Raw genomic sequence first — 27035 nt, forward strand, 5'->3', positions numbered from 1 at the left:
TTACTTATTCCTCCCCCTTCTGTCATTGTTTGCATGCTATCCTCATTAAAATATAAAAACCTATAAATGTTTGGGTGGTTTTAGTTAAAGCAGACAAGAGTTTTTTCATCTGTGTGATTTTGACAAAGATCAGATCACATTTGATGGTGATTTTATGCAGAAATGTGAGAAATTCCAAAAGGTTCAGATACTTTTTCATACCACTGTATATATATATATATCATGAGCCTCATGATCATTTTCTACCATATAAAGATTTCTACAGTTCAGGAAAAGACTATCAGAGGGGTAGTTTTGACATTGACACTTAAAAAAAAATCAAGGTGTGTATGAAAACATTTATTTTGTGTCTAGTAAGATCACATGAATGAACTATTACAGTTTGAAAACAGATGACCCCCATATAACATGTTTACCAGATTTTAACAAAGTGAATTGAACAGTCATACATACAAAATACATAGGAGATATGCCGATAAATAAAAAGTTAACCCTATAATGCCAACACCGTTTATTTTTTAATTTTTTTGGCAAAGTGCTGTATTATTCCAGTAAACTACACAAAAAAACAAAACAAAATGTGTAACACTTGATGAAACAAACAAAATAACAGTCAAAATGCCACAAAACATTCTTCACACTTGAGAATAAACTGGAGGTTTGCTACATCGTTCTGTCTGGTTTGTTGGGAGTCTTTAGAAAAAGGACAAGGGCGGCGGTGGCGACAGCTGAGTGGTGCATAGTTGGCGTCCATTTGCTTTTGTCTGTAGAACATCCACTCAGAACATAAGAAAAAAAAATTTCCAAGTTCTTCATTGATGCATAAGAACATTTCAAACTGGAAGGCACGTGATGCACAATTTTCAAGGCATTGAACACAAACATTAGAAATCCCTGTTAGTTTTGACGACGGACGTAAGAACACATATTTTAAAAAAACCTCATCTGCAATCCATTCCAATTTTTTTTTTTAAATACATCATTAGAACACAGATAAAGAATTGCAGAGAGTTACCAAGACATTCAAGAAATTATAACCTTAAATATACCAGAGAAAACCATCAGGATTATTTACAGGCAGACCAACAACTTCATAAACATTTGCTGGAGCTTTAAAATGCTTTTTGTACTGTCCCATCACACAGTGAATCTTGTGTCTGACTTGTCATTATTTATGTCTGCGAATGTATTATTCTGCTGGGAAAAAAATTAATAAATGTGCCTTTTGCAGATTTTAGGTAAATAGTCAGCTGAAATACAAAACAAGTACAAGGCAAGCAGGTAGATTATACACTCCTTAGATATTAGAATGGTAAGGAAGACCATTTTTGCTTGGGGAGAAAAGTTCAGTGAAGGGAAAAGTTATGTAAAGATACTGGGTGAAATAACTAAAGTACAACTAAACAAAATATTATAAAGTTATCATCAAGTTCAAAAGGCGGCCTATTATTCATCAATACCTCTCAGCCATGTTAAAAGCACCAAGCCCAACAAAATTGAAACAATAACAGTTACAAAACAAGCTGCTTAAAAACATACTGAAAGACTAAAGATCATTGCTACCCTTTTTTTTGGTTTAAATAGTTTTAAGAGTGTAACTAAGCTAACATGGACAATAAGAAGCATTAAAAACTAAGAAAAAAAAACCAAAAGTATCACCGAAAAAAAAAAAAGTTTCTATCCATCATGTTGGACTCAACCAAAACCACTTCCTGAGACCTCTCACTAAAAGTCCCGGAAAAGAAAAGAATCATCAGCCGTCAAGTAAATCTGCATTTTCCTTAAGTGTAAAAGTGATTGGTTGTGACCCTGAGAAATGGACTGCAGATTCATTTAAGAACAAACAAACAAGAAAAATAATGTTTCCATTTTCTTTTTTTCTCCCAACACTAACACAAGTCTACCACCATGCAACACGTCGCACACTGACGGAAGCAAACACACAAACGTCATACTGATATGTAATCTGTTTTTCACTTTTCAAAAAATATTTTGGATTTTTTTTAAATACATTTTTTTTTTTTTACATTTCTATTCGTCTCAAAGCTACCGTTAAAACAAGGCAATTTAGTGATATCTAACAGTTATTTTTAACATTTTTTTTCTTCTTACGTTCAAGAAAAGGACTGAATCACAAAGCAGAGGTGGGTTCAGTTGCCGGTGCAGAACGAGCTTTGTCGTCGCTGGAGTTAAGTTACATTAAGTCAAATAATTTGGAGGAGATTGACCCAGCTCCAAAACTGGATCAGAGATTTGCCCTCATGCAGCCTTATAGCGACCCCTTATAAAAGTCTAATTTAACACCTCTGCAGACTAAACAGACGTCGGATGTTCACGTAAAGGTTGTGGAGATGGCACACGTCGGCAGTGACATCATTGTGGGTGGTCCTGCTGGGGCCAAGTGAACTTGCCTCTGAGTAAAGTGACCTACAGCGTTGATTCGACTCATGAAGAAGAGTCCATGACGACGAGAGGAAGGAGAAAGAGGAGGAGGTTGCCGTGACAACAAGGGGGAGTGGGTTGACGACATAAAAATGACCTGCTACGCTGATCACTGGCCCCTGGCTTGTTGCTGGTGCTTGTGTACGGACGACAGGAGAAGGACTGAAGACCTCAGAAGTTGAGGTGCCTCTGGTTGGGCTGGTGCAGGTGGGTGGTGCCGGCCTTAGGGGGGTGCAGCAGGTTCAGACGTCGCAGCGCGTTGCGGGACAGCGGCTGGCCGGCGAGGCCTGGGCGCTGAGGCAGGAGGCCGGTGCGGGTTGAGAGGGCCGCATAGCAGGCTGGATGCAGGCTGGATCGACGCTGGACGACCGCCATGTCTGACCTGCAGGGGGAGACACCACAGAAGATGAGGCTGATGTTTACACAAAAGATTAAACCTCTGACTATTATCATTCTATCATTTATTTAGATTTTTTAAAATGATTATCATAAATACCTGTGACGCGGGCCGTCAAGCGAGCGTCTGCCTTTCTCCTTTCCGCCCAAGGCAGTTGGTGCAGTCACCCCATTGCCAGGCAACAGGCCCAGTTCAAGGTCGAGGGAGCGTGGCAGGGGGTCGAGGGTGAGTCTGGGGGGGCTGTGGTGGGCGTAGACGGACATGCTGGGGTGTTCAATCAGCAGGTTCTCCAGTGGGCTAGTCTCCACCAGGACTGGCTGGCTGCTGCGGCCGGTGAAGCAGGGCGGGGGGGTGACAAACCAGCTTTCCTCCAGGGAGGACATGTCAAGACGCAGGAAGCCACCCTCCACCTCATCTTCATCCTCCTCCTCTGCGCCGCCATCCGGGTCGGTGTCGGCTGTGGAGTTGAGGGAGGTGCAGGAGGCATAGCGGATAGGAGGGCTGGCCATCGGGGACGGGATCATGACCAGGTCTTCGTCCTCCTCTTCGTCTGGGCTGCCGGTGGATCTAGGGAGGCCGTCCCCATGCTGATTGGAGCAGGCTTCAGCTGAGAACACAACACACCAGCTTTTAGTCCAGAATGCTATAAGCCTTTACAAATTTAGCATAGCAACAAAGAAAATATCACAAATTTACAGTTTTACCAAATGTATAAAATCTTTGGATGAGCCACTCGTAGTCTCATCTATCAGGATGCATTCTGGTCAGTAAAACTGCCGTGTCTCCAACATACCAGCATAAGGGTAAATTAACATTTTGATGGGGAGCAACCAAATGTCACATGACAAACCTGACCACATAACCACAGGCTCACTAATAGCAGCTTTACAAACAGCTGATCCTCTGTTTGCTGGGCTGGAGGCCACAGACGCCACACTGATTATTTTTGCACGTTAACCAGCCCCGTCTACGAAAACACGCCAACATCAATCCCCCACAAACCCCCCATGCCAAACTCCACACATTGCTCGCCTGATCCGCCGTTGTCAGCGTCTAAAGATTCACAGACAGGCCGTTAGGATGAGGGAACTTAAGCGCTGCTGGCTGAAAATAAACTATCACTCAGGTAAATCATTATTAGTTTTGCCATTTATTGACTTTTAACTTTCGGAATTGTGTTTTTTCCACTAATAGCAAACAGTCAGTCAGTCATGTGACCGGAGTGATTTGTGTACTTGGCAGCAGCAACAGCAGCAAGAAAACTAACTTCATTAAATGACCTCTTCGCAGTTTACTTCCTGCTTGGTAGTACGTCCAACCACACTTCAGGAGATCATCTCTGCATGTGACATCTGCACCACACCCACGACCTCGCTGTTGTTTACACAGCTGCCTCTTCATTAGGTATGTCATCTAATGAGATCCAGTACAAAAAAATATGCCTGTACAGAGATAACATTCATTTGACAATATTTACTACTGCCCTTGTGCTGACAGTGTTCCCCCGCCATTATATTAGAATACGCAAGATCAGGTTAATTTCATTTTAATTTATGTTCTGAGGATACTTTTCACATTGCAAACATCTATACATTGTTATTTTATTCAGCACACTCAATATCCTTATCTTACTTACACAACAGCATGTGCGGAGGAGCAACTGCATTAATTAAATGAGAAATGTTCTTTGCTTCGGAAATTATTCTAAAGATGCAACAATCCAGGTTTGAATTTGGATATCTGCTGATACCTCGAACTGAGGCTCTGTTTGCTTTAATAATGTCATTATTGCAGTGTCTACAGACGCTCTAAGAATGATGAGGAAGTGGTCGATCCACAATTGCTTTATTAAACAAAACAGGTTAGGTCACTGTCGGTCACAACCACACCAAAGATGAAGGAAGAAGAATATCAGCGAACTTCGCTGTCGCCACACACGCAGACGCAAGCGCTCAGCTTCACATTCACAGCTTACAGTCGGACATCACCAAACGTCAACGTTGCTGCATCATCATTGTTGATTTTATATGAGGCTGGAATAAACCCCTCTCTACAGACAAGTGTCATATTGAAGCGTCCCGAAGTTTTGAGTAGTGTTAAGAGTTAGTGGTGTTCCACTGTTTTGTGTGGTTTTGAATAACTCGGGGGGGAATCGCTCGTGCGTGTGTGTGTGTGTGTGTGTGTGTGTGAGAGAAGACAGCTACATTTGCTGACAACATTAAAGCACAGACATGGCTCATGGATCGGAAATCTCCAATGTGGTATTGGAAATTTCTGATACATGAATTACGCTGGTATGGTAATGCTGAATATTGTGCTCATTGAACCGTAGTGATTGACTACTGTACTGTATTTAGTGAGTGTCAAACTGTTGATTGTGACTATTAATATGGACTATTTTTATCTATTTTGACAACAACTCAGCTAAAGTGGGCCACCTGTGCACCCATTGCCCCCCACCAAAAAAAATTTTCACACGCTTGTGGAATCTGAGTCGTCTCATGTCGAGTCACGGCGGGTCAGGTTGAGTGATGGATCAACGTTCCAAAGCACTGCCAGCACCGCGCCACCTGAACTTTCACTGCAAGTCTTATGTGTGTTGACTTGGGTGGCAGGTCTGTTTTGACTGGGCCCAGACGGTTCTGGAACGTTGCAATGTGTGTGACCTCTACTTTCCCCTCCCTTGTTACATCTCTTACCACAGTTAATACACTCTTCTGTCCCCACAACAAGGCCTCCATTTTGGCAAGCTGTGCTTGCCACAATTAAGTTGAAGCATTTTCCGGTTCGACTGGTTTGAACAAAAAATGCGTTTAGACTCACCCAAGAAGTTGACCAGGATCCAGTCTTCATCCTCCTCTTTGTCCTTGCTGTCTCCGGGTCGGCCGCAGCGACTCAGCTCCTGCGTGTCGTCGCCAAACAGGGCGCTGGAAAACCTCTGGAACATCCTGGGACGAGAGTGTCAGGCCGAGTGAGGGAGTCTCGGGGATGGAAGGGAGAGCGGCAGATGGCTCGGGGCGGTGGCGAGGAGGCGTTTTGGTCATCAGCTGCGGACTTGGCAGCGGCCAGCGAGGACCTCAGCGGAGGCGCTAAAGTGCATCAATGATGTGTGGTCCCAACTCATCTGAGAGCCAGGTGGCTGCACATAGCTTGGCGTGTGGAGGAGAGACAAAGAACGACAGCAAGACCTGAAAGACATCAGTAAGGTCGTTAATAAGATATAAAACATTAAGATTTTCAAATATCACTGTGTTTTATTCTATTTATTTATTTATTTATATAGTTTTTACATAGCTCAGTCTTGGTGAATAAAGACAATAGAAACATCCGCATGCTAACAATTTTTTTTAATAAGAGTCACAAATAAAAGAGCCCCCCAAAATATTACACATGTTAAGTATGGTTATTCACCATTTATGGTCATACTTTTAAAAATAACGACCACAGCATGTGATGTCGCAGAAGCACTTTCGTCAAAATTTGCTAAAGGAGGAAGTGACGTAGGTCTCGCGCATGCACAGAACCACTCGCGTTTGCGGGACGGATTGTGTAATCCAGGCATGTGGAATAAACCTGTGTCTTAATCAACATGTATACAGCTGTAAATAGTGTATATAACTTCTTGATTTGTACTACCTTGATTTTGTACTTTCTATGCTCTTGTGTGCTTTTTGTACTCTGCTTTTGCTGCTGTAACCCTGGAATTTCCCCTTGTGGGACTAATAAAGGCATCTTATCTTACGTTAAGGCAAAAGCAAGTGTACTGCTTGGCTGCAACCAGCAGAGACGCTGCTGTGTAAAGAATATTTTTCTGGTGATTAGTGACCCTCATAAAAGCCAATTACAAACAGGAGGCGACAACACTCATAATTGAGACAGGACTCATTGCAGCAGCTGCAGTGATTTCAGCTGCTGGCCTGACAAAAAGAGGCTGTGTCATTCTGCAGCAGTAAATAAAAAGACACAGCTGGACAGCAGCGGGTCTGCCCTTCACAGTTGGGTTTTCACACTGGAGAACAAAGCAGAGAGTTTATTTCCACTGCTGCTTCTTGGCGTCATCTGAATACACGGCGGGACTCAATTACCATCTGAAATCCATACCCTTAACACTCAATGAGCCTGACCGCCACTGGGGAGGTGATTTTCGTTCAGAAATGCATTTCATAATTAATGTAAACTTCGCAATTCAAACGTCAGCTTCACTTCGCAGTACGTAAAACTACGCACGACGTTCTGATTCAGGTTCACAGCTGAGCTGTACGTTTACGACCTTACCCTCTGACTCGTACATCTCCTACTCAAACCCCAAGTGTCAGGTTGCCATGTTTTTGACATGGCTGATTCTTATCTAATACTCACAGCGGTGTCCAGTTTGTATGTTCATGTAAAAAGGGCAACGACTTGTGACTTTGTTGCTAACACTCGCGAGGCGGACTTATGCTAGCTAGTCACTTGTGTCTGTCTGCTTGTTAGGATGACATGTTTGAGACAAACTAAGCAGCATAATACCAAGTATAACTTTAATAGTCATATTAGTTAGCGTTGCAACACAAATGCTTTGTTATGCGACCAAGTACAACTTTGTCTACTTCCGCGAACAACGCCGCGTGACGTTCACAGCACACGCATTCTTTGTTGAGTCCATTCAAAACATAAACATGGACTCAAAACAAACATGAATGTGAGTTTTATTCGTCAGACCCCTTCTGCATTTCGTGGCCCTTTGTCCTTAAAACAGAAGACAACCCAACCACAGTTCTTTAACGGACCCGAACTTTCTTTGACGCCGAGCATCCAGACCTTTAATCTATTTCCCAGCACTTGAACGCACCGCGAAATTCGTGTGGTTGCTATTCGTTTATGACCGCTCCTTGAGATTCGTACATTTCTGTGATAGGCTCAAATGAGCTTCTCTGGGAATGGCAGTGAGCTATCAACTTTGTAAACATGTTGAGTGTAAAGAACCCGACGACTGATCGGCGGACACAACACAAACATCAAGAACAACAAAGGTTTGATCATCTGTTGTACCGCCTCCTGGGGCAACCATCTCAGGCCAAACAAAATAAGCACCAAACACACAATAAAGCTGCTTGTTGGTGGTCGATTAAAGCAATTCAACATCTCAACAGTGGATTTGAGGATATTACGTGGCGAAAACTATACAATTTAAAACACCTATGTTGTTGTGCGGGAAATGTTAGGAAAAGAGAACAAGCTACGTGTTACTTTTTCAGTTGACTCAGTGTGATGGTGTTTTTGTCCATTTTGCACACACATTGACTCGTCGATCGGCCAGATAATTTTTTTCTATGTGGTCGAACAAATCGTTTGAAAGACTTTAAAGGGGCTCCAAAAGCCGGTGTAAGACGGTTTAGCTTGTTAGCTGAACGAGGAAGGGGAGGGCTGTAATTCGACACGGCTAGGCAGGACCTACGTCTGTTCTACCTTAATTTCAAAACAATGTCGCCAAGAAGCACCTTCTAGAATGTTCACGAATAGTGAACTTTTCCCCGAAGAAATCTTAATCTTAAAGCACAAGAGCATTTAAGCGTCGAGCAGCTAACGCGGCTAAGAAGCTAGCGAGAACAAACCGTACAAATACATGACTACGGTATATAATTCGACAAACCCACCGTAATCGATCGACAACAAAACCAATAAAGTAGACATTGCAAGTAAAGCGTGTTTGTGCTGTAAAGTGTATAAAGGTGATCGTTTTCAAGATAATTAAAAATGATGGATGACAGAGGAGAAAACAAAGAACCCACCTGCGGCTCAAAAAGAAGACGATGTTGCGAGCTGAATTCGACGTTAAATTCCTTTCAAATGTGAGGTAGATGTGTTACTTTTCGAAGAATGGAAAAGAGCGGCTTCTTCTTAGAAGAAATAAAGTATAAAATTGAACATCGGGGTCTGCGGGCTGCCTGCTCTTCTTTGCCCGACTGCTCCTTTTGTTATTGTTGTCAGCCTCCGACAGCTGATCGCCATTACGTCAAGAGGCGGGGCTAGCGAGCAGAGAGGGTGGGACAGTGGGCGTCTTGACCAATCATAGGTCGCTACACTGACTGTCACTATGCCACGTGATGAGTTGAAGGACATGACTGGACAAAACACTAGGCTTTCTCCAAACAGCAGAGTTACATAAGTGCCACAACATCCGCTTCCGGTTCCAAGGCTAAAAGAAACATTGTTTTATTACTGTATCAATACATGTTTTATGCTGTTACATTGCTGGCAGTCTTGTTGTTTGTATGTTTGAGTCAATAGTGAACATTTCACAAGCCTCTATTGTTGATAACATAAACATGTGTGGGAGGAACAACTTTGGGCGTGGACAGTATTTTCATTAAAAATATATACAAACAACAGATTAGTTAAAAAAACCCAAAAACTAAACAAATATAAAGCCACATATAGAGAAGTCATTGGTTTACTTTTTAAAGTCATTATAGTGTACAGTGGATAGGCCCAAGTTGTTTGGATTTGTAAACCACTCCCCAGGGAATCAAATAAATAATCTGTTTCAGGGTCAAGCTGTGGCCATCAAAAACCCTTGTTTAATAATTGTTTAGATCACATTTTAACATTCTTAACACTCACTTGAGTTACCAAATATGACAGTGGCCATTAGGTTAATTGGGTGCTCATCATGAAGTGAGGCAACATAGTCATAGCAGACATTTCAAGTAAGAACTGACACATTTTGTTAACAATAATTCAAGTTGGTCATCTTTTGTTTTTCTCTGCGGAGCTGAACTCCCGATTGGTCGCTTGGCATCACATGAGCCAGTGTGAATCAGCCAGGCAAACAACACAATAAATTCCAAAGGAAAAACACACAAGACGCTTTATCTTCCATCTTTCCACTGGCACACATTGGTGACGTCACAACAATGATAAGACGTTCCCCTCCAGTTTTGTTTTTTTTTTTCCTCTCTCCACTCTTTCCTCTTGCTGCTGTGTTACATCAGCTTAATCACTACTGCACTTTAACCTTGTAGGGTTTGTTTTTAATGCATGTTGATAATTGTAATGGTTTAATTCATCTTCAACATGCACACAAATGACAGTGGAGCTCACCACATAACACAATTCACAATTCTGCATGTCCAAAAAGGGGTAGGAAGAAGCAAAGCTTATTTAATCCTACCCCTCATCAGTTACAATACATTTGTTCAATGTACTACAGACTATATCATGGTAAGAAATTGATAATAGTTGACACTCAGTTTGATAGTACAGACAATGTACCCACTAAAAATGAAGAGTTTGTAGACATACAGTAGCATTGTACGTGCACAGTGGTTCAGGTGTCTTCTTCTTTGTACTTTATAAACATCGACTGCTTGTACCGTTTCTTGAAATCGCTCATTTTAGTGCACTGTTTGAGTTCCTTACCAAATCCGTTCCACAACTTGATTCCACACACAGAAATGCTGAAGGTTTTTAGTGTTGTCTGTGCATGTGTGTTTTAGGTTTAATTTGTCCCTAAGATCGTATTTCTCCTCTTTTGTTAAGAATTTTTATTTGTACATTTTTGGGTCACATGTTATAGTTTGCTTTATGCATCATTTTAGCTGTTTGATAGTTTACCAGATCAGCAAATTTTAATAATTGTGATTTTAGGAATAAAAGGGTTTATTTTGCTTTATTCAGCATTGAGGTATTTGTGGCCACTTTATGTTGTATATTTTTAATGTGAGATTTCCAGTTCATATTATTTATCTATTGTGACCCCGAGACATTTCTTTTTGTTTAGCCTGTCAATGTCTGTGCTTTCAATTTGTATTTGCGCATGTGTATCATTTTTGCACTTCCCAAGTAGCATTATTTTAGTTTTACTTAGGTTTAGGGATAGTTTATTATTATCGTACCATCTTTTTAGTATAGTTAATTTCTCTGTGATTTATTTTTATTTTTTTCCATTAGTTCCTGTGTGCGGTAGTATCGTCTGCAAATAATACCAATTTCAAGTCCTTCGCAACTTTACAGATGTTGTTTGTTTATATATACCTGTAGGTTAAACAGTTTTGGTCCCAGTATTGACCCTTGGGGTACACCGCACGATACCTTCAAACTCGCAGATGTATGTTCTCCTAGCTTCACATATTGCCTCCTGTCTGCTAAGTAGCTTTGAACCCAGTTCAAAGCTAATCCTCTGATTCCATATCTTTATAGTTTTGTAATTAGGTTATTGTGATTAATTGTATCAAAGGCTTTTGTCAAATCCATAAATACTGCAGCTACACATTTTCTGTGGTCTACGGCATTGGTCATTTCCTCAGTGATTTCGATTAGTGCCATGGAAGTTTTAGAAACGGTGTCACCCAAATGTTAACAATTAATCTCTTTTAGAACAGTTGAGGTAAAGCTAACAGGTATGTTTTCTACTTGTGCGCTGCCAAAACTGTAAGAGCGCATGAATTAGCCTCACATACATAGTATTTTCTAGGGGCAATACTACAAATGTTGGTATCCTTCCGATAAAGGGCCAATATTGCCAATACCGATACTTCTTACCGATACAAGATCATTGAATGATTTTGTGATTTGGTTTTGTGAACTTATTTGTGACAAATATAACAATACAATGTAACAGTATGGACAAAATAATACAATTATTCTTTTTCATTACACCCAATTTCTTGGGCAAAAATAAGTCAACAAAACCAGAAACTACTCATGGCTAATTTGGTATTGATATTTAGGAATATGATACCAAATTATTATTTTGGAAAAACAACCCTCAGACTTTGTCCAAATGTGGTTCATCTTCATTTTAAGCACCAAAAGGGGACAACATGTGTCCTCGCGTCTTTCTCAAGAGTTGACTAATGAAGCCCACACAAGGTGTTCAGTACTAAATGTCCTCATTATAATCCATAATAATCAGTGTCTCACATCCGTGTCATAACAACAATGAAGAGCCTCCATATGGGGCCTCTTTACATAATCAGGGTAATGTTTGCTATGTGTTACTCAACGCCGTCCTCAGTGTGCCCATCAGGGGTCAACGACCTTGTGTTGTTGTCGCCAAACACACTGGGAAGTAGGACGAGACCTTTACGCTGCCCAAATAAGGCTACACACTTTAAAAAGAACCTCAGAGTGTGTCTCACATGACAGAAGATACCATCAGATGAATACATTAATATCACTATATCGTTTTTAGTTGTTTTTATATTCAGAGGGATACCGCCAGGCGGGAGGCCGCCATGTTGCATTCAATGACGTCGAGAGATGATGCTGCATTCCATACGGTTGCGGAATCACAAACCCGCTAGGAAGTAAACATAAAACACGGCTGATGACCTCAATAACCACGTTGCTTAGCATTGGAGGTGCGTTAAAGTCGATATGCTGAAACGGGTATTACAGTAGCATAGATTAGAATTTGGTGCAAAAGCTATTTGAGTTGAGGAGTTCAATTCAGACTAAGAGGTCAGTTCAAGGCTCAGGAAGTTTGTGCATTTCATTCGCTGATTAGAGCACTCTTCTAAACCGACGGAATATATGAGTGTCACGTGGCTTGAACTGCTGAAATAAATCAACTTTCAAAGATATTGTCATTCATTGATATACAGGTAAACACTTATTACTGACCCATTGATACGTACTATTTCTGTTATTACCGTTATTTAAAAATGGAAAATTTTGGGATAAACAAATCAGTTAAAAAAAAAAAGAAAAAAGAATATATTGTTTATGACCTACTCTTGTCCACTTTATTTGTTTATGCTTTTTTATGCACATGTTGATTCTTTTCTTTCACTACAAAGTGAACAAACTACCAGTAATTGCTGAAAAACACCGCCCAGAATAGATATCCATCACGAAAAACAAAGGACGACCCAGTATGGCCGCCTGACTGTTGCCGTGGGAGCTGCTCGTGTCATAAGAGGACCCACAGGTCGTGGCCTTCCCGTTCAGGACGTAAAAATGTCTAAGTGACACACCGACCTCTGCGGTGATAGTCTTTTTACTCACTTTTCCCGTACCTTCACTTGCATGCCCCCATAATACAATATAATATTTTATACAAAATTAAAGAGGGCTCACATAAAAAACAGGTTATGAGAAAAAAATTAGCATAGCCTAGCATGAGAGTTGTAAGGTTTATGCCACAGTTGACCTAAATTAAGAGCATTGATAATTATTCTTTTTTTTATTGCTTCTGTAAGCTCTTTAACTGATGTGGTATTTTTAATTCTAAAATATACAGTAATTGTTATCTGTGAATTTTTGCATTTACTGAAAAAATAGTAAAGCACATAATTATATTTATTTATTCAGACGTATTCCTGAACAGAAAAATGTGTTAGAAAATAGAAAATATTGTTTTTTGGTTATATATGTGGAAAAAAAACACCAGTTTTGTTGTTTTTTATTTGTTTTGTTTTTGTGGAAGGTGGTCATAAATCATTTTGAGCACTGTATCTTGAATTGGTTGTAGCATGTTTAATAAACAAAATGAGAAGACTATCAAAGTGGTACATTTTAAAAGTGGTATATTAAATGTTTCCATATGGGGCTATTGCTGGCAAAAGTGTGGGCACTCCCGGTAAACAGTGGGGTAGTGCTCCAGCCTGTCCAGCAGATGGTGCTGTGGTAAAAGCAAGTTAAAATAAAAAATAAAAAAAAAATTGTACAGTGGAGCAATTCCATTGTAAAAATTCATTGAAATACATAACGTCTCCTAATCCTTATCCTAGTCCTTTTATAGTCTTTGGAATAATTTTCTTTACTTTGTGCCTGTGTGACTGCCAAGTCTCCCTGTCCTTTCTTTGCTGTATGACCCTTCTTTTACTTGGTGATTCAATTCACACCCAATTCTCTGTAAATGTGTACAGGGTGTTTCATACTTTGGGTGGAGTGTTGGGCCACAAATATGTGAACACAGCCCAGGGAGCAGACAACATCGACGGATGTGTCTTTTAGGAGGTACTGAGTTAGGAAAATTCCAATGGGCGTCTGACTGACAATAAAATGAATCTTGAATCTTGACTGACAGCGGTCAAAAAATAAAACAGGTGCCGGGGGTGGGGCGGGGCGTTTGGGGCGGCCCAATGCATTTTTATTTTTTTTTCATGGGGCCTACCTAACACCAAAAGCACGGAATGCTTGGCTAGTGTGAGTGCTTGAATGGCGCCCAGGCACGGCACAATTCCCCTCTTTTGGCACCATTGGAAGTCTGTAAAGACCCAAGACTTAGAATTTTACAGTATTACAGAGAAACCCAAGTGTTTAACAAATACATGAAGAAAAAGGTACCCAGTCATGGACTCTTGTTTGTTGAAGACCAGTGAAGTGCAGTGAAGTTCATGGCTGGTGAGGAGCTGACTCCTTTGTTGTTTATTATGTTTAACAGTGGTTGCTCTTTAAGAGAATAACAAAAAGATTAGAATAATTAACTTTTGTTAAAAATGTTTTCAATACTTTTTATCGTTTGTCTCATTTATTATTTTTGTCAGCTGTGGTAGGCTCCAGCTTAACGTGACTCCAATGAGGATAAGCCGTATAGAAAATGGATGGATTAAATTTTTACAATATGCCAAGGGCCAAAAATGTGGGCCGCTTCTTGTACACATTGGAAGGTGAAAATGGATTCATGTCATGACTTTGTTTCCACTTAGTTTATTAACAGTACATTGGCAAACGTATATGTGAAAAAAACACAGCTGCAGATATTATGGCATTTAAATTTTCCAGTGTTTACAATCTTCACTTTGTCATGTTTTTTCGCCAGCAGATTCAACGCGTGGCGTTAATTCCAGAAAGTCAGAGTTATCCGCAAACCCTTTGCCGGATTCCCCTATGACGGACTGTAAGGAGACCTCTGCATCAGTGGTCAGCGGCAGATAGGTGTAGTCACGACGCCAGTGAGTCGCCAGCCAGTGTCGACACAGGGGCAAGACGTGCGCCAACAGGCTGAGCAGCAGCACAGAGCTCAGGATGGCGGTTATTGTCAGCCATGTTGACCTGAGAGGACAAAATGGAGAACATGACGAGAAAGACCAAAACCTGACATTGTTGTCCAAATATGACATGAACTAGAACAGATACAGCATTTTTGAATGTTCCCTTCCCCGACTTGACCAATGTTACCTTTAACGTGTTAAACAACAATTACTAATCTGCCGTACTTACATGGGAAAGGCAAGAAGACTCGCGAATGTGTTTGCATACTTATGCAGAAACTGTAAGAGCTTCATCTATTTATCTTGACCTTCGCCACTCACTCGGTAAAGTAAGCGCCAGCCCAGAGCTTCAAGGATGTCTCCACCAGAGAGCGTCCATCTGTGACAATAAGACAAATTGCAGCCACATTTAAAAGCACTAAACTCACAGGAGCTTTCATTTTCCGACTTTTGCAACTCGTTTACCTTCTTCACAGGTTGTGCCAGAGAATCCTGGAGGGCAGCTGCAGTTTCCAAAGATATGATGGCACGAGGCGCCGTTCATGCAGGAGCAGGTTTGATTGCAGCCGTCACCATAAAAGCCTGATGGGCAATCTGGCACAAGGAACACAATATAATATCAAACATAATATACTGGCGTTGTCATATTATCCAATGGCTTGAATCACTGATTTTAACAGCAACTGGAATAACAAAAGCCACCTAACACCTCCTTTGTCTTTTGTGATGCACTCACACTCCTCTGTGCGCATTCCGTGACAGCATCAGCGAAATGTAAAAGCCACAGGCACTATTCTGACCATCATAGAGGTGACATTTTATTAAAACTGCCAATTTATTGTTTTATGTAATACCTTTACAGCATGATCTCATTTACCTTCTTCACAGGTTGTGCCAGAGAATCCTGGAGGGCAGCTGCAGTTTCCGAAGATGTGATGGCACGAGGCGCCGTTCATGCAAGGGCAGATTTGTTTGCAGCCGTCACCATAGAAACCGAATGGGCAATCTGGCACAAGGAACACAATATAATATCGATATCGATTTTAACAGCAACTGCAAAACTCAAAGCCACCAAACGCCTCATTCGTGTTTTGTGACGCACTTGCACTCCTCTGTGTGCATTCCGTGACAGCATCAGTGAAATGTAAAAGTCACAGGCACTATTCTGACCATCATAGCGGTGACATTTTCTTAAAACTGCCAATTTAGTGTTTTATGTAATACTTTTACAGCATGATCTCATTTACCTTCTTCACAGGTTGTGCCAGAGAACCCTGGAGGGCAGCTGCAGTTTCCAAAGATATGATGGCACGAGGCGCCGTTCATGCAGGAGCAGGTTTGATTGCAGCCGTCACCATAAAAGCCTGATGGGCACTCTGGCACAAGGAACATAATATACTGCCGTTGTCATATTATCCAATGGCTTGAATCACTGATCTTAACAGCAACTGGAATAATAAAAGCCACCTAACACCTCCTTTGTGTTTTGTGATGCACTCACACTGCTCTGTGCCCATTCCATGATGGCATCAGCCAAATTTAAAACTCACAGGCACATCAATCACTACCATTAGTACAACCATAACACAATATACTTGACAAACCATCTAATAGACGTCATAGGAGGCACCAAACGTGTCACTTGTGTTCACAATGTGTTGTACAGTACTTTGTAGGTTCCACTCTTGAATGTTGCAGCCTGAGTGGCATCCATCAGTGAAAATGGGTCATAAATGATACCAGTGATACTTGAAGTACTGGCAGTATCAGCCTGCTGTCACACTACAGCATTGTGCCGCAAATCAACTCCCAAACTTTAAAAAGAAGCCAAGTTGGCTAACACAAGAATGTAAAACATGGCATCAAATGATCAAGTAGAAGGAAAATCCGTCGCAGGACACTTGAGGGGTCGCTTCAGTATTAGGCGATAGTGTTCGCTTTGTATGTGTGCTCCAAGGTCAAAGGTGGGCTGAAGGCCTCTGTCAAAACTGCGTGTGTGCGTGTAAATACAGAGACTTCTAAAGATGAGAGTCCCTGAAATTTGACTCGCACTTGCACGTGCGTGGTCTGTCATCAGTATTAAATTAATTGCAGTGCAGTGCCAAAGTTTGGCCACTAGAGGGGTGGCTGAAAGTGTGTTGAACGCTAAATCATTTGTTGGGGTTTGGCTAATGAAATATTGTTCACGTGTTTTATAGGCATAGGAGAAATAAGTTATTGTGTTTTTACAGGTAGAAACCGGGTGGGGTGTTTTAAGCGCAAGTGTTTAATCAATAGTCTGAATCGGTTTTGGTATCACAGCCAAGACGTTTTCCTGTTCTCTTTGGTGGACGTCAGGACTTAATACTTTTTCATATGAAATGAAGAGGATGGTTGGTGCCACAGATGCATCCAAACGCACAAATGCATGACAAATAGTTTTTAATAAGACTGAAAAGGTGTGTACTGTGCTTCTCAAACTGATTTTTTCCACACCCCTGCTAAATTGAAATACCATTGAGACCCTGGTCATATTTATTTATCTGTACAAACCACTAACTGAGTTGCTAGCACCAGCATTACACATATAATTACCTGATTATCAAAATTGATTAACAATCTGCAGTAACTTCAAGCAAGTTCTGTTTACTCATGGCCCCCCGACACCTCACGCAACCTCTCCCCCAAGGGCCACTCGCCACTATTTGAGAAACACTGGCTAAAACCAAGATAAGTTGAAGTTTAAGTGATGGCTTTGTGTAAGTGTCCTGAGTGCAGCCCGGGGGGCATTTGTGGCCCACAGCACATTCTAGAAATAGAATTTAACAAGAAAACTTTAAATAAAAAAAAAAGAAGCAAAAATTGAAGTCGGCAGTACAAGCATAAAGTAAAAATATTATGGGAAAAAAGTTGTACTCTAACAAGAAAAAGTTAGAGTTAAAATGTCATTTTAGTAGCATAAAGTTTAGATATTAAAGATGTTATTATTAAAGTTGTGATAAGCAAAACAACAAAACGAATAAAGTTGTAATTTGTGAAAAATGATGTTGCGGGAAATGTAAAAATATTATGGGAATAAAGTCATAATTACGAAAAAAACTTTAGAAGAAGAAAGTTGAAATCATTGGAAAATGAAAACAACTGCTGTAATTGTACAAGAATAAAGTCAAAATAATCGAAAAAAGTTGTATTCTAACAAGAGTACATTGAGAGTAAACTCGTATTATTATGAGGAAAATAAGTCATTTTGTTAGCATAGAGTTGAAACATTAAAATGTTGTAATATGACAAAAAGTCATTTTTGACAAATTAGGCTGTGGGAAAAGTTACAATATTATGGGAATAAAATCATAATATTACAAAAAGCATAAATGGGGGGGAAAAAGAGCAAGTACATACTAATACTATGCTTTTCCACCTATATCACAAAGCTGAGACGCAGTTATTACAAAATATCAAAGTGGCCCTTGCATCCTGTCATGTTTCCGTAGGTGGTTTCCAAAGATGTGATGGCACAAGGCACCGTTCTTGCATTGGCAGGTTTGATTGCAGCCAACACCATAAAAACCTGCCAGGCACTCTGGCACAAGGAACATAATATACCGGTTTTGTCATACAATCAGTGAGTGGAATTTTTACTGCAATCAAGCATCTCACGCACTCCCACTGCTCTGTGCGCATTCTACGACAACTTACAACTAGTATCTCACTATTGACTATAAATAAGGGTGATGAGGTTTGTGAGTACTTTGGCTGCAGTTCTGTCCTCTCCACCCGGCATCACAGACACAACCACCTGCACACACACACACAAAGAGAAACTCCTCAGGTAGATATTGGGGACTTTCACGAGGCGATATGAGGCAGTGGAGGAGGAACAATTCACGTACTGGCGGAGCAGACACCATGGGCACCGCAGGAGGGTGGACAGGTGGGAAAGTCACAGGCGGCACCCCGCCAGCCCTCCTGGCAGTGACAGAGTCCAGCCACACATCGGCCGTGTCCGCCGCAGTCACTTGGCTGGCATCGGTGCGGATGGACGCACAAGACGGTGGAGACTCGCCGAGCACAGCGCCAACTGTTGTCTGGTTTGCTGCTATGATGTTTCGAGGGCACAACAAAGACAGAAACTGACTTGTATGTGTGAGATCATAAGAGATACCTATGGCTGATGAGACCGAACCTACCACTCATCAGAAGGGTAGCTGGCCAATGAGCCATTGGAAATGAAGGTGGAAGACCCGCCTCCATCCAGATTGATGGCATTGATGACTCCATTCTTCTTCAGGAAGTCAGCCATCTCCCAAAGGCTCATACTGTGAAGGCATGCAATATGTTACAAACAAATGTTAGCATGCCGTGCCTGAGCGTCTCTGTGATATCTACGATCGTCATTTGTGAGCTATGATTGATGTTTGTTTTTCTCAGGATGGAGCATCTTTGGTCTGAGACGGCCAACATTATTTCGAGTATAACCGGTCTTAAACGGCCACATGCATTATTTCAAACCCTCAAATCAAGTCTTCCAAAAGGTTTTTCCTTCTAGAAATGGACCTCGTCGTTCTCACCCTCTTTCGCCAGTCTGTCCGTCGAGATGGAACAAGATCAGCCTGCCTTGAGCATCGTGGCCCACAGCTGTCCTTGCTGAGATGACATCGGCGAAATGTTTTAATGTACCTGTGAACGCAGGCAGCAAACCCAGAATTCCAGAAGGCTGGTTATGTCACACTATAACTGTAAGAACACCAGCCACATCATGTACAAGATGCAGCGCAAGATTAGACCGATCATTTGAGACAGGGACTCAAGCCTACATGACACAAGGACGCGCTTACCAGTCTCCTGTGTCTTGTCACACTCGGCCTTCAGACTGGGTTCGATGTTGACACTACCATTTTTGATCAGCCACACCACTCCACTGATCAGCTGGACAAATGGGTTCGACTGCTCCAAAACGTCTTCCTTAGACACATACCTGCACAGACACAGACGGTTGGACTGCTGACTCAGTCTCTTATCTACACCTTCATCACATGCACTCATGATCAAAATGTTAAAACCACTTGGAAACATACTGCATACTTTTCCACTCGACCTTTACAGTGCATCAAAACCAGGCAGCAAACTGACACCAGTCTGAGCATCCCTTTTCATCATTTGAAATAAAGTATTGTAAACATGGCCTTTTGGGTTTTGTTCCTGTCCAATGACAAGTGTGTTAAAATGTTTAAGCATACTTGCAACCATGTCAAAGGTGTAATACACTCCTGATCTAAATTTTAAGACCAGTTGAAAAATTGCAAAAATTCACATTTTGCACTGTTGGATCTTAAGGAGATTCTAAGTCGAGCTTCAAAGTGCAAAAAGAAGAAATTTGAGTAAGCAATTTATTGCAAACACGCATTTAAGTGAAATGGGCTGTTCATCAGCTGATCAAAATTAATTCATTCCAAAATCTGGGCAAAAATGTGCATCCAGTGTCATTTTGTGTCAGGTATTCACACTGTCATGATCTCTTGATGGCAAAGGCAAAAAAGCTTTCTCTCTTTGAACGTGGTTGGATTGTTGGGCTGCATGAGCAAGGCCTCTTGCAACGCGCCATTTCTGCTGAAGTTGGACGCAGTAAAACAGTCATATGAAACTTCTTCAAAGATCCCAAGGATTATGGAACAAAAAAGTCAAGTGGTAGACCCAAAAAAGTGTCACCGGTCCTGAGAAGACACGGTACGATCATCAGCCCAAATGAAGGTTGTTACTGGTGCCGGCATCTGTGAGAAGGGCTTTCAGACCAAACGTCTTCACAGGCCTCGTCTCCTTCAATGCCACAAAATTGACTGTTTGGAATCTGCACAAGAGCACCAAACGTGCATCCCTCATGACTGAAGGCCCTCGTCTGTGTGGTAATAACTCGGTTTTTGAACAGGACAACGCTGCAGTTCAGAACGCAAGCCTGACAAAGATCTTTTTTCAGTGGATAAACCTAATCCTTTTGGACCAACCTGCATATTTGAGAACATTTGGGGATGGATGGCAAGGAAAGTTTACAACAATAGACACCAGTTTCAGACAGTGGATGGCCTCTGAGAAGCCATCTTCACCACCTGGAGCAACATTCCCACTAGCCCAGCGGTGGGCAAACTACGGCCCGGGGGCCACATGCGGCCCGCCAAGCATTTGAATCCGGCCCGCCAGATGCTTCCAAAGTAATTAAACCTTTAACATACAAGCTGGCAACATAACTTGATAGTAGTCAGAGTTAATCTGAGACAACCTTTTGATGGTTTAAGTAGCTTTTCACATGCAGCGATCCAGACAACTACCTCACCCACGGTGCCAAGCAAACACAAGTAAAAAAATTGTGTCACACAACTTAACCTACACACTGCACTGTCTGGGAAGTAAAAACGGAGGGACATTCACATACTCTTTAATAGTCAATGTTTTATCATTCATAATTCATATTGTATATTCACATCCTTTATTCATGAACATTCCGGGTGTCTTATTCTGTAAAAAAAACCTGTAAAATGTAATTTTGTTATTTGATATGGTTTGATATTTAAAGTGCTCCTGAAAAAAGGGACACAAGCACATACATATAGCACAGGGGTAGGGAACCTATGGCTCGGGAGCCAGATGTGGCTCTTTTGATGACTGCATCTGGCTCTCAGACATTTCTTAACACCATAAAATGTGTTTATTTTAATTTGTTTTCCTGACATTTTAAAGTAAAACATTACAGAAACAGAAACATTACAAAATTCAAAATATGCATTCTAATGCATTTTAACCCATCCATTTTTTTTTCTAGCGCAATGCCAGCTGTCCTTCCCATGTTTTCCGTGTCAGACACCAAAACTTGATTATTATTGGGGTTGTCCCTCATTTAATCAAACCTTCTTTAATCAAATAGTCAGCTAGCTAATTGTGCAGAGACAACCCTTTTGATGAAAAAGGAAAAGAAAGAAAGATACGGAGTAGGTCACAAAACCATGCAGCACCAGAAGTTGCATTAATGGTAAAAAGTTATTTATTATTGGTTAGCTTCAATATAACAACATTATTACAAAGAATACATTCAGAGACTGATATTCTAAAATTGCTAGTATTCCTTAAATACTGTATACACACATTTGGTTGTATTCGGTGTTAAAAAATATGATATGGCTCTCACGGAAATACATTTTAAAATATGTGGCTTTCATGGCTCTCTTAGCCAAAAAGGTTCCCGACCCGTGATATAGCAGATTGTATGACACTATAAGTCCAGCTGGACTGTTGGAATTATAAGCGAAAAATAGAGTGCATGTGTCAAATACATAGTCTGGCCCCCCGGCCAATTTTGTTAACTCAGGGCGGCCCGCGAGTCAAAAAGTTTGCCCACCCCTGCACTAGCCCCTTGGAAACGCTGGCATCAACCATGCCGAAACAACATTTTTAACAAGAATGGCGCAGCTACTCGTTATGGAGGGGGAAGGGTGACAAAAATGCCTCCATAGCGGCTGAAGACCGCTGCGATGTAAGTCTCGCGTCGCATCCGCGCATGTAAACACTGTGGAACACATACACAACAATGGATGCACAGCGCTGCGACCGGAGAGAAAGTAACGCCGCGCGATTGTGAGGTCTGATTTTTTCAAGTAGGCAATTTGGTTTGTAACAAAAGCTTATTATTATTATTGAAAAAACAAACAAAAAAAACGATCGGTACCGGATCGGATCGGATCAGCAAGACTATAAAAAAAAACTGGATGGGAAGCCAAAAAATGTGAATTGGGTCATCCCTACTTTAAACTTTTGATCAGCTGATGATCCAACAGTGTGCAGGAGGAAGGGGTACATGACCTCCAGTCAGAACCACTGCTCTAATGTAAAGTGCATATCTCTTACCCGAACACCAGGGTACCATCCCTCCTAATGCCAAACTGGGCGTTCTGCACGCCACCGCTGTCCTTTGCCAACCTGCCGTCGCTCACCACGTTGCCCAAACACTGGCCCGTCTTGGTGTTGAAGAAACCACCGTTCTGGGCGTACAGACACCCAGCAGCTCGGGCTGTTTCCTCGACTGAGACCATTTTGTGAAGGCCGCAGCCCCCCGGGCCGCCGGGCTCCAGCACCGACACGGTTCTCAGTGGGTCAAGGACCACCGTGAAGTGACCTGAAACCAGTCCAATATACACACATAGTGGAAAATGTTGGTACCCTTACACAGGAAAACCTCACAAGAATCACTGACAAAAAGACATAATACACTTAACCTAATATTTTGTTTCACAAGAAAAAGCTTTTTTGTGGTCTTTAAACCTGAAGGACCGGCAGGACTCAACTGTTCACAACTGATGATGTCAGTTCTTATAGTCTCCTCCTGGCTGAAAGGCCCTAAGCAGGCCCTTAGGTTGCGTACAACAGTGGTCCCCAACGTTTTTGGACCCACGGTTTGTACATTATCGTGATTTAATGCTATTTATTTATTATGTATTGTGTATAGAACTAAAACAGGCACAACATCTAATTAAACACACAAAATGAACACAGACTCGCCATCAGTACAAGCTTGGAGTTTTTGATGTCATGGTTTGGTGTGTGTGTGACAGACGGCATGCTAGCATGAATGAACTTAAGGTTGTGCACCGAACAAACAAAATATGCACATGAGCACTCTAATGTCATCAAACCTTACCTTTATACAGTATATTCCCACACAGTATCAGCATTCAGGAACAAATATGAGGTGAAAGAAGAATGAAAACAATACCATAAAGGTATCGGTGCAGTGTTGGAAAAAGTTAGTACACAACAATGGTGTGTTCAAGGACCATCAAACAAAGAGGAAAGGGTCGCGGCTCGCTGAAACACTATGGAACAAAACCACATAAACACGCAAAGACGGTGGGATTTCTATGTCTATATATATTTTTTAATACAATAATAGCCCTTATTTACAAAATTGATTTGCATTTTCCTAAAATTCTATGTAATTATTTACAAAATTATCATTTTCAAAAGAAATGCTGACAATGCATTTCGTCAATGAGGGCGGCATACTGAAAAGTCAACGGAGCAAGGATATGATATTTGATATATACATTTTGTTTAAAAAACCCCACCTTGGCCAATTTAGTATGTGAAGAAGTCATATACATTTAAATAACAAAACAGCCTGCATGTCAGCTTTGTTATTACCATCCACATTTCAGCCATGTTCTGTTGGTCTTACCGCTCACATATCTGTTTTTCAGACGAGACACAAACACCTTGGACTCGACCACCGGCAGCCCGCTCTGGTTGTTGGAGGGCCAGCTCTCGTGGACGGCGGTGCCATGGACGAGGGGCTGACAGCCTTTGATGTCACTTTGAGAGCGCTGAGGACGGTCACCCTGCGCCTTGGCCAGAAAGACATCTTTCACCACCGACTCTCTGAACGGGAGAGGACAAATTGATTGAACGCACAATATTAAAATAAAAATGCTATCTTTAAAATGTGGCAGCGTTTCAACATTTTGATGATCACTGTGCCTGTTGAAAATGTGCATTACCAGTCCAAGGTTTGTAGACACTTCATTCTGTCATTTGCTAAAGTGTCTCCAAACCTTTGGAGTGGTACTGTATGCATACACTTAACCACACTTGACACAAAAAAATGTTGCCAAATGACAGCTGGTATGTGGAATGGTATCAGCCCTTCAGGGATTGTCTTGAGTATATTTTACAGAAATGTCAAAACTTCCTGGACTCTGCATAACATCTCCTACATTTTAAAGTTCAAAGCCCAAAACAAACCCAAACCCCAAAACCACTGCGTGAGAGAAAATGCTACAATTTCACAGAACAAATGTCTTGAAAGACATAAGCGGGATGCCCAGAAGAAAGTTGGTGAAATGAAAAGGTGTTTTGTTGGGTGTAAAAACTGGTTGTGCTAAAATACCATCAAATACTACGTCTTAAATATTTAAAGATGGATATTCCTCAGGTCTGGCACCGCTGGTAGCCTGGCCACCTTCCACTTTGTTCTGTAAAATTGCAGCATTTCTGAGCTTTGTGTGTTTTGGGCATTTGCAGCATTTTTCTTCTGCATTTTTTTTTCATCTTGCAGTGTTTATGTGACTGCGGCATTTTCAATCTGACAGTGTTTGTGTGTTTTGGTTTGGAATAATTTGTGTTTGGAGCGTTTGGATGTTGCTGTGCATTTGCCCCCGCTGGCCATCATTTGTGACGTTTTTTTTTATGTTGATCGTTATTATAAAAAAATAAATAAATAAATAAATAAAACTCAAGAGGGAACTTAAGAAATGTAAAAGTCATTTTTAAAAGAAACAGTACAAGCAGTTGGTGTATGAGTATAAGGAAGAAGAGTCCTGAACCACAGGCAACCACCTGTACAATGCTGAGTCAGAAGACAACTGCACTTACCCCTTATTCTCCATTTCTTAAAGGACTATCTGAATATCTGACACTTTTTACATTTACTCCCCTGTGGGCAAGCTAAACTGATAGATCAATACAATGTGCACATTTATTATTAGCTTTCTAGCCATATAAATGATCAGGATGTGTTTAGGACAAAGGGTAGTGTGAAATATGTTTTTAGAAAAAGTGGTTAAGTGTCTCACTTTGCCCCAGACTTTGTGTAAAGTGAGACGGACCAGAAAAATCAAGGGTCTAAAGTGAGACAACTCTGGGTAATCGGATACATTTACTTTTTCCCATTAAAAACTACCATAACCTCACATGTTGTAGCAGTATGACTCCTCACAGCTAACTTGACAGCTACATATTCTAGAACTAATGTCAGACTAATAATAGAATCATGGGGATTGGTTAATAAGGACATTTTTTCTCTACAATTGAAATCATTCTAAACAGACTCAGAATCAGCTTGAATGTTGAAAAATTTTAATGTTGGAAAACTGTCATTACAAGAGTTGCGTTTGCTGCAATAGAAGGGCAGCGAGAGAGACATGAGCTTTCAGATTATCAATGTGTAGCAGTATGGGACGGTCAGGGGTACAGTTAGCGTGCTGTATCAGACGGTCAAGTAACTCCGCCCAGGTGTCTTCGTTCATCCATCCATATTAAGTGGTGGCACCTTTGGCTCATGGAGGTGCTCTGGTCATAAAGCAGTCCTTAAACCTGACTGTGAGGAAGACGAACATAGGGGGTGTGGCATTTCCAGCAGCATTCACTGCACACACTACAGTCACCAGTTCTCCTATCTCAGCCGGTGTGACAAAACCAACCTGCTTTTTCACTCTCTCGGTGCTAACGTGAATCAAATAGAGAATTTAGAATTAGTGGCATGTGCGATCAGTAGGTTTCTGCCTAGAAGGACTAACTGTAGTTTCAGCATTGTGTCAAAAGTTAGTCATTCTCACAAGCCACTTAGTATTAGTCTGGTGTTCTCTAGTCTATTGTGTGTAGGTTACCTGCCCTAGCTTTTGGACCATAAAGACGGCAGTTTGTCAGTGTTGTAAATCATGTGTGGAGGAAATGTATGCCTGCCTCTGCGCTATTCCCTCTATACAAATTACTGCACCTCAGGCGATCCAGCTGTGAAATTGCTGAAATTTGCAGATGACACCACTGTCATTGGCCTCATCAGTGACGGTGACGAATCTGCTTGTAGACACGAGAAGGATCAGCTAGTCTCCCGGTGTGGGCACAACAACCTGGAACTGAATCCGCTTAAGACTGTGGAGATGACAGTGGACTTCAGGCGATCACCCCGTCCTCTCCCCCCTCACAATGCTCAACAACACGGTGTTTACAGTGGACTCCTTCAGGTTCCTGGGCTCCACCATCTCTTGAAGTGGTCCTCCCACATAGACATGATTCGAAAAAAGGCACAGCAGAGGATCTACTTCTTGGGACTGCTCTATAAGTTCAACCTGCCTAATGAACTGCTAACAACCTTCTACAATGCAATAATACAGTCTGTTCTGTGCACCTCCATCACAGTTTGGTTTGGGTCTGCTACCAAACTTGACAAGAACAGACTGCAACGGACAATCAGGTCAGCAGAGAAAACCATCGGGACCAGCTTGCCCTCCATAGAGGAACTGTACCAATCCAGAGCCAAGAAGGCGATACAGACCACTGTTCACTAAAACAACCAGACACAAAAACAGGATGTCAAACTACTGAATACTTAACAAGCCCAGACTTCCCTCTCTCGAGCTACTTCATCCAGCTCCTCCCGGCGGATCCTGAGGCGTTCCCAGGCCAGTTGAAAGACACTGTCTCTCCAGAGCTGGTCCACAGTTCCACGACCAGGACAAAAACCACACTGCTGCTCCTGA

At 41.6% G+C, this 27035-nt stretch overlaps 2 protein-coding genes across 9 annotated transcripts in view; both read right to left on the bottom strand.

Moving 5' to 3' along the window:
• Positions 1-320: 320 nt before the first annotated feature.
• tp53inp1 (tumor protein p53 inducible nuclear protein 1) lies at positions 321-8819 on the bottom strand. Of its 2 annotated transcripts, XM_054783012.1 has the most exons (4): positions 8611-8819; positions 5663-6027; positions 2939-3446; positions 322-2824 (listed from the first exon to the last, which is right to left on the bottom strand). In XM_054783012.1, exons 2-4 carry the CDS (start codon positions 5784-5786, stop codon positions 2614-2616), a joined length of 843 nt encoding a protein of 280 aa, XP_054638987.1. In that variant the 5' UTR covers positions 5787-6027; positions 8611-8819; the 3' UTR covers positions 322-2613. The 2 variants fall into 2 exon arrangements, with proteins under 2 accessions (XP_054638988.1, XP_054638987.1); XM_054783013.1 differs by lacking the exon at positions 8611-8819 and having other exon boundaries at positions 321-2824; positions 5663-5792.
• Positions 8820-13587: 4768 nt separating this feature from the next.
• nagpa (N-acetylglucosamine-1-phosphodiester alpha-N-acetylglucosaminidase) overlaps positions 13588-27035 on the bottom strand; it is a 32094-nt gene continuing 18646 nt past the window's right edge. For 3 of the 7 annotated variants that reach the window (XM_054781997.1, XM_054782002.1, XM_054782001.1), the window contains 12 exons: positions 23957-24156; positions 22630-22897; positions 19575-19714; positions 19308-19416; positions 18927-19055; positions 18630-18835; positions 18488-18535; positions 16008-16136; positions 15638-15766; positions 15226-15354; positions 15082-15139; positions 13588-14821 (listed from right to left, as the gene is read on the bottom strand). In XM_054781997.1, the coding sequence (XP_054637972.1) occupies positions 14572-14821; positions 15082-15139; positions 15226-15354; positions 15638-15766; positions 16008-16136; positions 18488-18535; positions 18630-18835; positions 18927-19055; positions 19308-19416; positions 19575-19714; positions 22630-22897; positions 23957-24156 (1795 nt within the window). In that variant the 3' untranslated portion in view covers positions 13588-14571. The remainder of the gene's footprint in view (positions 14822-15081; positions 15140-15225; positions 15355-15637; positions 15767-16007; positions 16137-18487; positions 18536-18629; positions 18836-18926; positions 19056-19307; positions 19417-19574; positions 19715-22629; positions 22898-23956; positions 24157-27035) is intronic. The other 4 variants (XM_054781995.1, XM_054781996.1, XM_054781998.1 and 1 more) reach the window with 3 other exon arrangements.

The sequence above is a fragment of the Dunckerocampus dactyliophorus genome, chromosome 7 (genome assembly GCF_027744805.1).
Source record: "Dunckerocampus dactyliophorus isolate RoL2022-P2 chromosome 7, RoL_Ddac_1.1, whole genome shotgun sequence".
NCBI lineage: Eukaryota > Metazoa > Chordata > Actinopteri > Syngnathiformes > Syngnathidae > Dunckerocampus > Dunckerocampus dactyliophorus.

Coding starts and splice junctions, on each gene's coding strand:
- tp53inp1 (XM_054783013.1), bottom strand. CDS start 5,786: ATGTTCCAGAGGTTTTCCAGCGCCCTGTTTGGCGACGACACGCAGGAG. Junction 3,447..5,662: donor GATCCTGGTCAACTTCTTGG/GTGAGTCTAAAC, acceptor TTGTGTTCTCAG/CTGAAGCCTGCTCCAATCAG. Junction 2,825..2,938: donor CTTGACGGCCCGCGTCACAG/GTATTTATGATA, acceptor CTCCCCCTGCAG/GTCAGACATGGCGGTCGTCC.